The sequence below is a fragment of the Puma concolor genome, chromosome B2 (genome assembly GCF_028749965.1).
Source record: "Puma concolor isolate L17-30 chromosome B2, mPumCon1.1.hap2, whole genome shotgun sequence".
NCBI classification, from domain to species: Eukaryota; Metazoa; Chordata; class Mammalia; order Carnivora; family Felidae; genus Puma; species Puma concolor.
The window spans coordinates 39,147,645-39,162,961 of record NC_141671.1 but is presented as its reverse complement, the minus strand read 5'-3'; the positions used below and the strand labels follow the sequence as shown (position 1 = coordinate 39,162,961).

At 46.4% G+C, this 15,317-nt stretch overlaps 1 protein-coding gene across 8 annotated transcripts in view; it reads right to left on the bottom strand.

The window, feature by feature from the left end:
* Positions 1–15,317, bottom strand: part of DAAM2 (dishevelled associated activator of morphogenesis 2) — a 119,800-nt gene that overhangs the window by 26,859 nt on the left and 77,624 nt on the right. For all 8 annotated transcript variants that reach the window (XM_086706764.1, XM_086706771.1, XM_086706765.1 and 5 more), the window contains 9 exons: positions 14,637–14,970; positions 13,665–13,775; positions 12,361–12,464; positions 11,178–11,244; positions 9,396–9,513; positions 7,025–7,163; positions 3,540–3,598; positions 3,220–3,404; positions 2,321–2,620 (listed from right to left, as the gene is read on the bottom strand). In XM_086706764.1, the coding sequence (XP_086562890.1) occupies positions 2,321–2,620; positions 3,220–3,404; positions 3,540–3,598; positions 7,025–7,163; positions 9,396–9,513; positions 11,178–11,244; positions 12,361–12,464; positions 13,665–13,775; positions 14,637–14,970 (1,417 nt within the window). The remainder of the gene's footprint in view (positions 1–2,320; positions 2,621–3,219; positions 3,405–3,539; positions 3,599–7,024; positions 7,164–9,395; positions 9,514–11,177; positions 11,245–12,360; positions 12,465–13,664; positions 13,776–14,636; positions 14,971–15,317) is intronic.

Genomic DNA, 15,317 nt, shown 5'->3' with positions numbered 1-15,317 from the left:
TACCTTTTTAAAATCTTATAATTATCTTATTTATAAGATATTTATAATCTTATAAAATCTTATCTAAAATCTTAAAATTATACCAAAAGGGAACCTACAGAATGGGAAAAGATATTTGCAAATGATACATTCAATAAAGGGTTAATATCTAAAATATATAAAGAACCTATACAACTCAACACCAAAAAAACTCCACAAGTAATACAAGTAAAAAATGGGCAGAGGACCTGAATGGACATTTTTCCAAAGAAGACCTGTAGATGGTCAACAGACACATGGAAAGATGCTCAAACCCACTGATCATCAGGGAAACACAAATCAAAACTACAATGAGATATCACCTCACACCTGTCAGAATGGTTAGAATCAGAAAGACAAGAAGAAGCAGGGGTTGGTGAGGATGCAGAGAAAAAGGAACCCTCTTGCACTGTTGGTGGGAATGCAAACTGGTACAGCCACTGTGGGAACCAGTACGGAGGTTCCTGAGAACATTGAAAATAGATATATCATACCATAGCATAATGGATAGAGTTGTCAAACCACTACGTTGGACACCTGAAACTAATGTAATATTGTGTGTCAACTATACTTCAGTTAAAACATTTAAAAGGTTTTTTTTAAGGAAGCCAAAAAAAAAAAAAAAACCCTTCAAATTATAATTCTAAGTACAGGAAACAACAAAAAAAAATATTTTTTTTTACCCCCAAAAAAGTATATATATTATTTCTGTTCATGAATACTGAACATTTCCACACAACCTGTGTATGGCCTTTGGTTCTTCAGAGCTGTTTGTCTGCCTCATGACCATGGAGAAGTGCCCACAGGGCACAGCTGTGCGGTACAGTTGTCACAAATGTCAACCATGTGGCTTCAAAACTCTAACAGGTGTCTCTAAAATTTTACCAGCTTAGACTGGAGATGTTATCAGAGGCCCAGGAGACTATGAATGGGCTATATTCATGCTTTGTCTTTCCACCTCCATTATAAAACCAGAGGTAAAAGGAATCCTAGAAATCTCACAGACGAGCAAAACTGAGGTACAAAGTGAGTGATTTACACCGGTCGCAGTTAGTTAGAGCCACACTTGGTTTAGAGGTTAGAACCTCCCCTTCAATCCCTCTCTGGGATCTCTAGGTGTTTCTTTAAACAAAATTCCTACTTTTCCAGGTCCAAAGCTCTTACAGGGCAGTGTTTTGTCTCACCTTTTATTATTATCCATCATAGCCCCCTGCAAAAAGCTTTACACAAAGCAGTCCTCAGACTGACTGGCTAGCTGGTCTACCGTTAGGAGAGTCAGCTAACAAATAGCTGGCCACCTACTTCACAATCTCACATCTCTTCCCACTTGAGTCTCCATCTGAGCTCATTTAAGCTTGCATAGGAAGGTACAGTTATGAATTCTCCAAGAGTTAGACCAAAAGGCTGAGACAACAAGGCTAGAGGGCATACACTTGTCCCAGCTCTAAAATGATGTCTGCATGGCTGCTGCCGAAGTATGCATATAAGTCAGGCTAACTGAGCCCAGTTACACCTCATGGACAAAGCCACAGGTCCTCTTAATAGCACTTAGTATAGAACCAGAGGCAGGGCTTGACCCAGGCTGGAACTGGCCTTAAATTACTAACTATCTAATGCAACCAGGGCACCTCTCCTCCATGCTCATGTGAGTCCAACAGAGGAATCAACTCCCACACGTGATCTGGGATTGGTGATTATTGGTGGATAATATTCATGAGGGTCTCTCACTACTTAGAAGTCTAGAAAAGTACTCAGTATGTTTACCTTCCCCCAGGAGGATGCCAAAATGGCTACATCTTGACATCAAACTGTTCATGGCAAGGGAGCTATCACTTCCCCTGCCATGGCCTCACAGTTTCAGTCCTTTGAACACACTGCCCTGATCTTTACCATCTCTAGACCTTGGCCCAAGATCTTTCCACCCTTTTCCTCAAATAGACCCTATCCTTAAAACTCTAGCCCAGACATTGTGTTGTCTAGAAAGCGACCCTGGTTGGCCCATGCTCTGGTATCTATATCACTCCATTAACCCTCAGCACACACAAATTCCATCTGTAGATGGCTTTACCAACCTGAGCCTTAGCACATTCATGCCTCCTCATACCAGTGTAGATGTTCTTTCCAGTGGATGGTAAGCTGACTGCCATCAGCAATCCCATCTTCTGCATCCACTACCTCCTTATCCCCACCAAAAAAATGAACCCAGGACAGGGGATCTACAAACAACGGGAAGGCAATCCATGGGGCTGACTGGCATTGGCCATGGGAGAATGGGCCTACTGATCTCTTCTTTGTTGTTTACCTCATTAAGCTTGACCCAGTTGAAGGACTTCAGTGGATGAGAAGGCTGGGGGACACACTTCTTCCTGAGTGGGATATCACTGCTGGGGCAGGGGTCCGGAGGGAGAGGCAGGCCCATGCTGAAGCAAGGTGGGGCACCAGGGGGAGTGGGAGGCCCACCAGGTGGAAGAGGTGGTGGTGGCGGTGGGGGGCAGCAGGCGAAAGGTAGAGGGGGCGGGGGTGGAGGCAGGTCACTGGTTGTCATCGAGGAAGACAAGGTAAGTGGACCCCCAGGGGGTGGTGGGGAAGATACAGGTCCTGTCTGTGGGGAAACAGAAAAATAAAAAGGACAAATTCATCAGCAATGATGCCTTTCAGGTCCCCACCACACTATTCCTCTCCTTATTCTTCATCTATAGGAGACCCCAATCCTGCTCTCACCTCCCACACACATTTTGCCCTCCCCCATTTCCTCTCTGTGACCCAAACATCCAACACACACATCACAAATACAGACACACACACATAGGTAAAACACATATACATGACACTGAAAAAGTCACAGTTATCACAATGCAACAGCAAGAATAATGCATACAGTTGTGTAGGCTATTGCCTGCACAGGGGCATCCAGCTGCACGGGTTGGGGGTGGGGGCAAAATAGTACCTGCACTATGCGTTCTACTTCCTGGGACAAGGAAAGGGGAAATGCTCTTTTCACCCAGGGGATAAAGCATTTTTTTTCTAATTAACGCAAAAGTAGCCACCCTTATAGCCTCAGAGATCTACTCTGTCCTGACCCAGGGTCCTCCTCTCACTTCTTCATCATGGGATCCTTGGCCCTTCCTCACACCTGCTCTTCCCACAACATCCTGAAGTCCTCAGCTCAATATGTAAAAGGAGAGGAGGATGTCTACATACTGAGATTTCACTGAGTTGGGCCACCAGCTCTGCCACTTGTCCTCGAGCCTGGCGCAGCTCCTGGGACTCTCGGGCCAGTTTGTCCTTCATCTTGTTCAGTGTCCGCATCATCTCTTCCTTCTCCAACGTCTTTGTCTCACATTCTCGCTCCTTTCTCTCCAGCCTGCTCACCAGTTCCATGTGTTCTGGGATGGGGGTGGAACCAGAGGGGAAATGGAAGAGAGAATATGCATATGTGTGTGTCTGCCTCTAACAGCTCCTGGGCTGGTCAGGGAAGAGTTTCAGTGGAGCGTGCAGTGGCTTTAGGCAGAGCCCCTTACCTTTCCGGAACTTTTCTGCCTGATCTCGCCACTGTTTCACTTCATTCTCATTGATGAGCCTGGTGGGGAGTACAGGGAAGGGTCTGTTGACTGTTGGCTCACAAGTTCCCAGAAGACATACCATCCTCCTATTCCCCACACTGGTTCCCTGATCTCCAGTCTGTCCAGCCACATCAAGGAAGCTAGGATTTTGAATCTCCAGATGTTTCTCCAGGTCCCCAGCTTTCCCACTTCTCATGTGTCTCTCCATGGATTGTGAAAACTGAAAGGCCCCTTAGATAACTTATGATTCAACCACTTCATGATACAGTTGAAGCTCTTGAGACCAGATATGAAGACAATAGCTTGACTAATGGTAGAACTGGGACTAAATCTCAGGCTTCCTTTAGTTTTCTAATGACTTGTATCTCTTTGTAAAAATAATTTTTTTGCACTGAGATAGATAAAAATGTTAGCCTTACCATGCTCCAGACTTCCAAAGACCAATGTGTAAGAACAAGAGAAATTGCCCATCCCAGCAACACAGGATGTATATGCTGAGGGCGAAGAGGGATGTATCGAAATCACAGATGCTCCTCACTCATGTCAAATTCTTGTAACGGGGGTTAAAGCTATTACCTGGACACCAAAGTGTAGTAGAGGTGAAATCCCAAAGTGAGATACCAATAATCATTTTTTTTTGTAACTCTGAAAATATGAAAATCATGAATCTTGGCTTTCTTCACCAGATCAAGATCTAAGAGGGGGCAGAGTATGAAAAGGGACATAATTTGTGAAGAGATGTCTTTGGAGAAAGCCATTGCTGTCTTTCTTGGGGGTGCTACCTCCTTCACCACCATCCGGTGGCTTTTTTTGGACCCACTCAGAGAGTTTGGGCTCACATTCCCTGACGTTGGGAGGGAGGTATGGTAGACTTGGGTATGACTTGGTGCCAGGCAGGTCCAAAGAATGAGGAAACATTAACCAGGAGAGTGGTGCTGTGCTGGGACCAGCCAGCACCCCTAGAGTTTTTTTTGGTACAGAGATTGCATGAGGGTTCCTCAAGGACCAGATGTGAGCATCATGGGGAAACTGGGCTGATGTCATTTTAAGTCCTGTCCAAGATGTCCATATAGCAGAAAATTGGATATTTCAACACTGTGCCATTGTGCATTGGATTGCCAGTGAATCAGGAGGTGACTGAAGGGATGGTACCAACCAGCCCCAGGGGGCAAAAAGAAAGAAACAAAAACCTTAAATGGCCAGTGACCAGGGTTTTATAGTGAGAGGCATGCAGCAAAGAACTAGAAGATCCAGAAATAATTCATGTCTTTACCCATGTTCTAAGGCCAGAGAATAGAAAGCCTGTTCACTTAGTTACCTGATCAAGAAAGACCTTGTGCCCTTCTGCTTCCTGCCCCCACACTGCCTTATCGGGGTTAGAAACTAGTTAGCTAACAGAAAAGTGGTGTGTGAAAAGGGTTATTAGAAGAGAAACAGAGAAAGAAAGCCAATCATCACACATATCCTTTCCACTGCAGCTTCCAGCCCCAGCTGGAAGGAAGAGAGAGGTTTAAGGCTAAAGGCTAAATCAAATCTAGAATTCACATGGTTCTTCACATCTGGGACCAATTCTCCTAGGTGCAGATTGGAGACTATATTGGTGGCTTAAAATGATCTTAGGACTTCCACTGCCCAAGAAGAAGCAAAAACTTTATTGGAGCTGAGGCATTTTCAACCTCTGGCAGAGGAAAAGCTTCCCCCACTAAATAGTGTAAAGAATTAATAGAAAACAAAAACAAAAATAAGAATAAAGCTACATTTTGATTACTTTGCTAGTTGTATTTGTCCAGCATACCAGGTAGGATTAACCACATCAATATCCAACTACTTGTACAAAAGAAAACAGTAGCATGAATAGTTCAAAAATCATTTTCCACCTGGCCTTGGAATGTGATATAATGAATCCTTGAGAGCCGGTTTATCTCTTTAAAGGGCAACTGGCTCAGACTTTCATTTACAGCAGCATTATCTACAGTAGCCAAGATATAGAAGCAGCCCAGGTCCATCGATTGATGAACGGATAAAGATGTGAGATATATATGTATATGTATGCACACACATATTCCATTGTACAACTTAGCCATAAAATGAATGAAATCTTCCCATTTGCAATGACATGGATGGAGGTAGACAGTATCATGCTAAGGAAATGAGTCAGAGAAAGACAAATACCAGATGATTTCACTCATATATGAAATTTAAAAAACAAAGAAAATGAGCAAAAGGTAAAACAGTTAAGAGAGACTCTTAACTATAGAGTACAAACTGATGGTTACCAGAGGGGAGATGGGTGGGCGCATGTGTGAAACAGGTGATGGGGATTAAGGAGTGCACCTGTCACTCCTCACCTGTCTCACCTGTCATGAGAAGCACCAGGTGATGTATGGAAGTGTTGAATCACTACATTGCACACCTGAAACGAATATTACACTTCAGGTTAACTGGAAATTAAACACTTGAAAAAAGAAATTAAAAGTTTAAAATTAAAAAAACTGTGTTAACATCACATCTGTCATTAATTGATGTGACTTTAAACTTGGTTCTCTGTGTTTATCTATACACAGCGTCAAAGATAAGCCAGATGACCTTAGGCTCTGACATCCTTGTCCAATAGCCTTAGTTAAATTGCCATGCTCTTAGTGGTCAGCAAACTTTCTCTAAAGGATCAGAATAAATATTTTAGGTTTTGTATACCAGGTACAGTCTCTGTCACATATTCTTGTTTGTTTTTAAAAACTTTTAAAATGTAAAAACCATTCTTAGCTCATGGGTCATACTGAAGGAAGCAGGAGGATTGGAGTTAGCCCATAGACCATAGTTAATATGGTTGTTTATTAAAAACTTTTAATGTTTATTAATTTTTGAAAGACAGACAGAGACAGACACAGAGTACAAGTGGGGGATGGGCAGGCAGAGAAGGAGACACAGAATCTGAGGCAGGCTCCAAGCTCCACGCTGTCAGCACAGGGCCCAACGTGGGATTCAAACCCACAAGCCATGAGATCATGACCTCAGCCGAAGCTGGATGCTTAACTGACTGAGCCACCCAGGCGCCCCATAGTTTATATGTTTAAATTCTTCCTCTATCCACTCCATGCAATGGATCGTTAAAAGTTGAGCACACCCCTTATAAATCTGTGCTGTTCAATGTGATAGTCTAACCATGTCATATGGCTATCCGAATTTAATTAAACCAAAATAAAAATTTTAATTCAGTTCCTCAGCCACACTATCCACATGGCAAGTGCTCAGTGGCCATGTTTGGACAGTGCTGATATAGAACATTTCCATTATCTCAGAGAGTTCCGTTGGACAATGCTGCTTAAGGAGCATTTGGAGGTATGTGGTTTGAGAGAGCGAGTAGAGGTTTCACTGGTGAGACTCCAAGCAGGAGAGAGATGGGGAAGGAGGAGGAAGACAGGTAGGAGCTGGTCACTGCTCACATGTTGACGATGTTCTTGACGTTGAAGTTCTCCAAGGGAGCCAGGTCAGGGTCCACACCCCTCTCATCCTGGAGGACAATCTGCTGAAGGATGCGGTCCAGGAGCTGCCACTGCTGGAAGTAGCCACCATTCCGCTTGTCTGAGGAACAATAGGCATCATATCTTTACTGAGCCTGGGAGCTCCCCTGAGGCCAGGCCCCAGAGTCACTGCCTGGGCCCGGGCTGGTGAGGCATGCCCTCTCCCTCCCTTGGCAAGCTCCCAGTCTGATGGGGGAGGCACTGATGCTGCTGATGCTGATGATGGAGACTCACAAATCTGGCCGTTTCTTGATGATCTGCAACTGACTATAAAAGTGTCAATGCTCTAGACATATTTTTCTACTCCCTGAAGTGCTACCTGGCTGCCTTCCTTCCCTGTAGGTACCCTGAGTAGCCTATGCCTTGGGAATGCAAATTGCCTTTTACATTATCTAAAAAAAGCACCTTTCAGAAAGTAAATCTGCTCCAAAATATTACCTGCTAAATAATGAAGTCTCCAGGGAAATTTAAAAAAAGAAAAGGTTTTAGGATTATCTGTGCTGTTGTTCTACAGTGAAAGATGAATGGAAACTAATTACAGGCATGCACTGAGAGACAGAGTGGGTTGGAACAATGCTAATGGAATCCAGGCAGATTTCTTGGTGAAGGTGACCCTGAACTATGAAGGCAAAGGCTTGCACGTGGTGCCTGATCTCACAGGGCCCCACTCCCATCCCCTGTCATCATGATCTGGTGGGACATGGCCTTTCTTTTCATGCGCTAGCCACAAGCCTCTCTTCCTCAGTTCTTGAGCCCAAGTACTTTGTCTCAACTGACCACCAAGGGAGATCAACCAGCATGATCCTGACCTCAAAGTCAAACCACAAGCTTACGAGTTAGAAGGTCATGTCTGCAAAGCCCCATTTGGAGGCAAAAGAGACCCTCTGCATTGCCCATGGAACACCACACACAAAAACTCGTGAGGAGAAGTTGGGTTTCTCAGGGACTTCCTATGTCTTCCACAAAGATCTCTCGACTGAGCTTTGGACAATGGATAGCTCCCTGGTCTAGGCCACTGTGGCCATTTTCCTTTCCATCACTTCACTGCCACAGGAATTGCAAAGTGGTATAGTTTTATATTGGTCTTTCACCCAGGAAAGCAGGGTAAAGCCAGGTCACTGGCTCAGAGAAGTAGAACATGTTTCATCTAAAGACATGACCCCAAAGAAACAAAAATTCTGTCATATGTACAGACTCACCCAGCCTCAAGTTCATACACCGTGGATCGGATATAATAATGTACACTCCTTAAATCATTTTGAGGCTGGGGCGCCTGGGTGGCACAGTCGGTTAAGCGTCCGACTTCAGCCAGGTCACGATCTCGCGGTCCGTGAGTTCGAGCCCCGCGTCGGGCTCTGGGCTGATGGCTCAGAGCCTGGAGCCTGTTTCCGATTCTGTGTCTCCCTCTCTCTCTGCCCCTGCCCCGTTCATGCTCTGTCTCTCTCTGTCCCAAAAATAAATAAACGTTGAAAAAAAAAATTAAATCATTTTGAGGCTTAGAGACACTGTGCCAGAGAAAGTCGCATCACACATGGCCCAGAGGTAGCACATAGTAAGCTGTAGTTATTGCCACCATCACCATGAATACCAATGCCAGCATCATCAGCACTGGAGAGTCAGCCTAGATCATGAAGTTTGGCCACGCTAGCCTTCCAAATATTCAATTTTGTGAAGAGCTTAAATACCAAATGGTACAGTTATAGCTCATTTCAAATTTCATGCTGGGGTGGCTATTAGTGATTGTGTGTGATTTATTAAGTCACTGTGCACCCCTGGATCTTAAGAGCTTAGCATCTGCTAAGCTTAGATGCTGACATTTGATATTTGTAAAGAGAAGCAGGGACAAGTGTGATAAAGTGGAGCTCACAATGCCTAGATGGAGGAGCTGATAAAACCCTGAAAACAGGCATGCTCAGTGTATATCTGTGTTACTCCCCCAACCACAAAACTTCTTTTTTGGAGCTCCCCAAAAGGACTGACCGCTCACCTGCCATTAGCTAACAGCCAGAGCTATTTGATTTTGCAACGATCAACCTACTGCTTGCTAGACCAGGACGTTAGCATTGCTCAGGGCCAAGACCCCAGCATCAACCCTGGGTGACAGAGGATGTCCTGACCTCAAAGAGGGAGGCAAGAGAAAGGGCCTGAGTCCTGTGGCCAAGCCTCCCAGGGGCATGTGCGGAGGGAGACCCAGGCAGACTCACCAAGCCAAGGAGGTCCTGACACCCTGTCTCAACCTATCCCCGGCCAAGGCTCAGGCCGGCTGAGGAAGTGGCAAGTGTGGGCTACTCACAGGGCATCTGCAGGCAGTGGTGCAGGACAGACAGCAAGCAGGGATAGGCCTCCGTGTGCTTTAGCTTCTTGTGGATCAGCTCGAACATTTGAGAAGCACTCTTGGTGTCGATGTGGACCTGAGGGAGTGGAGGGAACAGTGAATGGGGAGGGGGCAAGCAGCAGAAGAGGGGAGAAAACCTGCTTCTATCCACTGCACCCCATTCCCCAGGACAATGCTCCTTCTCCTGCTTCTGGCCTAGGCTTAAAAAGAGACGCATAGAGAGGTGCCTGGGTGGCTCAGGTGTCCAACTCTTGATTTTGGCTCAAGTCATGATCTCACGGTTCATGGGTTCAAGCCCCCTGTCAGACTCTGTGCTGGTAGCATGGAGCCTACTTGGGATTGTTCCCCCCCCCCCGCTCCCCTCTCTCAAAAATAAATAAACTTAAAAAAAATCGAGAGACTGGGGTACCTGGGTGTCTCAGTTGGTTAAGTGTCCCACTTTGGCTCAGGTCACTATCTCATGGTTTGTGAGTTCGAGCCCTGTGTCAGGCTCTGTGCTGACAGCTCAGAGCCTGGAGCCTGCTTCAGATTCTGTGTCTCCCTCTCTCTCTGCTCACTCCTGCTCTCTCTCTCTCTCTCTTTCTCAAAAATAAATAAATATTAAAGAGAGAGAGAGAGAGAGATTCAGAGAAAAGGAGGAGGAAGATGTCCTAATTATATGAAGCAGGATTTCTCAACCTCAGCACTATTGGCATCTTGAACTGGATCATTCTTTGTTGTAGGGAGCTGTCCTGTTCCCTGTAGGCTGTTCTGCAACATTCTTGGCCAAAACCTATCAAATGCCAGTGGCATCCACCTCACACCAGTCGTGATAACGAAAAATGTCTCCAGACATTGCCAATGTCCACAGGGGGAGGAGGGAGCAAAGTCACTCCTGGCTGAGAACTATTAAACTAAGAGAAATGGGCATACACAACTCAAGAACCATGTAGAATAGCTGCACACAACTGGGGTTCAGATCCAAGATCTACTCTCTCACTGTGTGGCAGCAGGCAAGCTAATCTCAGTCTGCTTATCTGTGAATCAGGGCTTTTGTGACAATATAACGGGATGGGGCCTGGTGACTGCTGCACCACCAGAAGTAGGTTTCTATTTGGGGAGAGCTTTTCTTTTTTTTTTTTTTTTTTTTTAACGTTTATTTATTTTTGGGACAGAGAGAGACAGAGCACGAACGGGGGAGGGGCAGAGAGAGAGGGAGACACAGAATCGGAAACAGGCTCCAGGCTCTGAGCCATCAGCCCAGAGCCCGATGCGGGGCTCGAACTCACGAACTCACGGACACTTAACCGACTGCGCCACCCAGGCGCCCCTGGGGAGAGCTTTTCTAATACATTATTTAAGCAGCCAAACTGTGTTTTCAGGATTACTGAGGCTTAAATAAAAAGTCAATTTGGTTGGTGAAGCATGATCTGGTTAGTGATGGGGAAAGGTGACTCAGGGAAGTTGCTGGAAGGCAGGGAGAAAAGCCCAGGAGAGGCATTTGAGACTAATCATGCGTAGGAACTGGCTCTCTTTCCTTTGGGGGTTGCGATCTCCCAGCAGGGGAGATGCCCTACCAGGTGAGGCCCCACAGAGCCAACACACTGCTGGGCTCCAGAAGTCGGACTTAGCCATGGGGGCCACTCACCAGGGAAGCCAGCCAACACTGGACCTATCACAGCACAGGATCCAGAGAAGATGCTTGTGGGGTCATCTGGGACCCCCCACCCTGCAGTCACCCCATCCCTTCAGGCTCCTCACCATGTCAAACCTCCTGGCTAGTTCCAAGTCATCCTCATTCCGGACCATCTCGAAGAAGTCTAAATGCCTAGATAGGATGGGGGGATAGAGAGACTAGATATTACCTCCATGACATTCGAGGTTGAGGGTTAAGTCCCATTGAGCCCCCAACCAAGTAAATCTGAAAGCTTCATTCAGTGAGGACAAGGAAAAACCAGACAGAAGCCACCTTTCTGTAGGCCAACACTCTCCTCTTTAATAGAATCCCATGTCCCTTCCTCAGGGAGGCCAGCCCAGGGTCCCATTACCCTAGGATCAATCTTGCTCAGTTTGGACACTATTGACATCTGCGGCTAGATTATCCTTGGTTGTGGGAAGCTTATTTGTGAGATGTAGAAGGTTCAACAGCATTTCTTATCTCTACCCCCTAGACGCCAGTAGCAGCCCTCACCTTCAAAAATGTCTCCAGGCATAGCCAAATGTCCTCTGGGAGTAAAATTGCCCCTAGTCAAGGACCACTGCCCTGCCATCACCAGTGTTCTCATACTGTCCCCATGAGCTCTCAAAGCCAAACTCTCTCATTTTCTACCTCAACCACTCCCTAACTCCAATTCAAAAGGATCTATCCTGTTTCCCTTAAGACCCAGGACAACAAAATAGTCTATATCAATGGGACAGAACCAGAGGGGACAGAGTTCACTGGGAACATATAGGAATTTAATTGCACCCTTTCATCAACAAGGACCTTTATCTGGACTTTTATTTGGGCTGGGGCATTTCCTTGCTAAGCAGGAGTGCTCTACAGGATGTTTAGCACTCCTGGTTTCCAACAGCCAATACCAGTTAGTATCTCCCAACCAGCCAGTCTTAAAACCAAAGAACACCCCCACGTTTCCAAATGCCCCCTGGGAGGGAGGTACTGCCATGGTTGAGGACTACTGGGTTCACCTGCCTATAACATCAGAGCTGAGGAAGAGGGTCAGCAAAGAGAGGAGGCAGGGACACAGGTAGGATCTGGGACAAGGAGGTGGGATTGCTGTCCACCTCCTCCCCCCGCCCCCCACCACAGAGCTGATTCTGCATTGATACAGGGTATGGCAGGTGGTCTCCAGTGGGAAGGTCAGCCTCCTTGAAAGTCCTGATCATCCCCAACTGAGGTACTGTTCCCATACATCTGCAGTGGGGACAGGTGGCTGAGCCTTACTTGTCCAGGATGGCATTCTCGTGCTGCCGGAGTTTGTCAATCACAGGCTGGATTCCCAGCATCAGGAACTCGTACCGTAGATGTAGGCGGAACTCCAGATTATCCTGGGGGGTCCCCAAGGGAGGAACAGACTCATCAGCTTGTGTCTCTTCCACAAGGTCCCCAGTGGCCCCCTCATCACTACTCCAGTCATCATCCCACACCACCTGCAACAACCCATCTGGAACTACTTCTAGTCCCAGAGTTTCAAGAAAGGGCGGGAGGAGACACCTTTGACCTTGTTATTTACTCCCATTAGCTTTCCTGCTTCACTTCTGTAAGTCTCTTACCAATTTTCTCAGCCTTTGGCATCAAAGAGCATCACTGTAGAGTGATGTAGAATATAAACTTTGACATCAGATAAATCTTGGTTTAAATCCCTGCTCTGACACTCACTAGTTTTGTGACTTTGGGAGAGCCTTAGTTTCCTCATCTTTAAAATGGGAATGATACTACTTACCTACAGGGGTGATATTCATTAAAAATTACCTAACGAAGTATGGTCACCAACTAATCAGAACAAATGTTAGTCATAATAGCTAGTATTGACCAAGGTGATATCAGCATCTTAGGGACAGATTATTCCCCCAACCCACCTCACCTAACTCAGCTCATCAGGACTGGATGCAAGAAAAGCATGCTAGCAAAAAAGAGGGAAAAGTAGAGATCATTAAATTGCCCCTTTTAGTCCTTCAACAAACTGACTTTGATCGGTGTATCTGATCCCCTTAGCATTTGGGGAGTTCACCTGCTTTTCAAGGTCTTCTTCAACTATTGCTGTTTTTATGGCCTGAGAATCCCATTCTGACCCCAAAGGAAGGAAAATCAGGAGCCATACCCCCTAAAAGAAGGTGCCAGAGGGCATGACAAGCCAACTCGGAAATGAGTCCAGAAGTAGGTCTTTAGAAAGCTCTAGAAAGAAGAGCCAACACTTGCCCTCCTTCCATAAATGAGAAGCCAGCATCAGCCAGCCAAGCTTGAGGTTTGTCCAGACTACACGTAATGCATGATGTTACCCATGTAAGAATCTCCCCAAGAACCCCTCATGACAGTAAGGTGCATGACAAGCTATTTCTCAGCTCCAAGTGAAGGAGGCAAGAGTTGATAAAGATAATCTGAAGACAATGCTGATAGTAGAAACCACACCAACCAGCGGTCTTGGCCCCTTTTCTCTGCCACTTCTCCAGGAGGCACTTGCACATACTACCCCGGGATTTTTAAGCACCCAGAAAGTCCACAAACAGTAAGGGCAAGAGATGCCTCACCTCTCCAGCTCCAGCATTGAGGACAGCGTTGATGAAGGACATGATGGCTGTTTTCAGATTCACTTCATCCCGGTACCGGCCCAAACTTCGGTCTAGCTCATTCAGCAGTGTCTGGATGGAAAGGCAGGACCGAAGAGGAAAGGCAGGCTCAGGATCTTACAAGTCCTGCCTCTGCATGTGCGCCCCCGCCATTCTAGCTGCCTAGCACATCCCCTACACTCTCTCTACCCCATCTATCCAGCTTACCTCGGACCTTCCCAAAAGCTCAGCTTTTCCAAGAACCATCCTTTGCCTCTCCACACCTCTGTCTCAGTTCTGCCTTGCCTCCTCTCTACTCACCTCCGTGGCTTAGTTTATATTGTGGGGGCAGTGCCGAAGTGCTGCCTTGGCACTTTACAGCTGTTTACAGCTCTAGCTGTTTATGGTTCATAAATCTTCCTGCCCAGCTTCGTGACAGCATGGACACTGCCTTTTACCTCTTCGGCATCTTCTGCAAAAGGTCAGGGCCCAATTTCTGCACGAAGTAGGTGCTTAAAAATGTTTGATGACAGAATAAACAAATAGCCTATACTGGTAGATAAACCATGGAGTTTGTACTACAGTGACATTTCAGATCTGTTGAAACTTAGTCTACATAAGACACTTTATACTTACTATCTCATTAGTTTTCTGGGGCAGGCCAGGGAGAAGAAAAAAGCATGGCATGAGCTTCTAGCACTCTTCCTGGGGTGCCCACAGTAAGCACTGGCCCAGGCAGAGGACCTAAAATCTTAGCCCCCGCAACTGCATTCGGTTCAACTTTGATGAGCCCCTATGATTAGCCAGGCACGGGGCTCAGAGATGTAGAGCCACAGACCAATAGTCCAGCCTCAAAGAACCCACAGTCCAGTGAGGAGTCCATTTTCTCAGCCAAACCTGTATCTACTAAGGGCCCTTAAGTCTTTCTAAGGAAGCCCCCACTAGGGCCCTCACCTGAAAGCGTGTCCGCTCAGCTGCATACACCTGGTAGTGTAGCATGGCCTGAAGCACCTTCTTGTGGCCTCCGGGCACCAAGCACACAGCACCCAGGATCTCCAGCACGGCCACCTTGGTCTTGCTGTTCTCTGTGCGCAGGCTCTGTGCAATGGTGCTGATGGCCTCCGGCTGCGCCAGCACATGTGCCCGCCCCTGGGAGTTGTTCATCAGAGCCTTGATGCAACCGATGAGGGAGGTGTGGATGCGACTTTCACAAGTAGCGTGATCCATGCTCCGGAGGAAATTCAGCAGACAAGTCAAACCCTCCAGTTCAATGAAGCGTGTCACAAACCTGTCCAGGCCAGAGCCATCAGCACAACCTATATCCTGAATTTGCATATTATTCTGTAACATTTGCCAATAGTTACCCTGTTACCTGCGACCACGGTGTCCTACCTACAGTAGCCACTTGGTTCATTTATAGAGTTTTCCTAAAGCACTGAAATCCTATCACCCTCACAGCAGACTCATGCCTTATTTGCACCTTAAATACCATGAATTTGCAGGTCATTAACTGACAGTTGCATAGCTACGATGGGGTATACGGGAAGGGAATGACCATAGTAATTATCACTGTAATTATCATGGCTGTTAAAACTGAAAATTCATCTCCAGTGAGGATGGGAATTAACACAAATA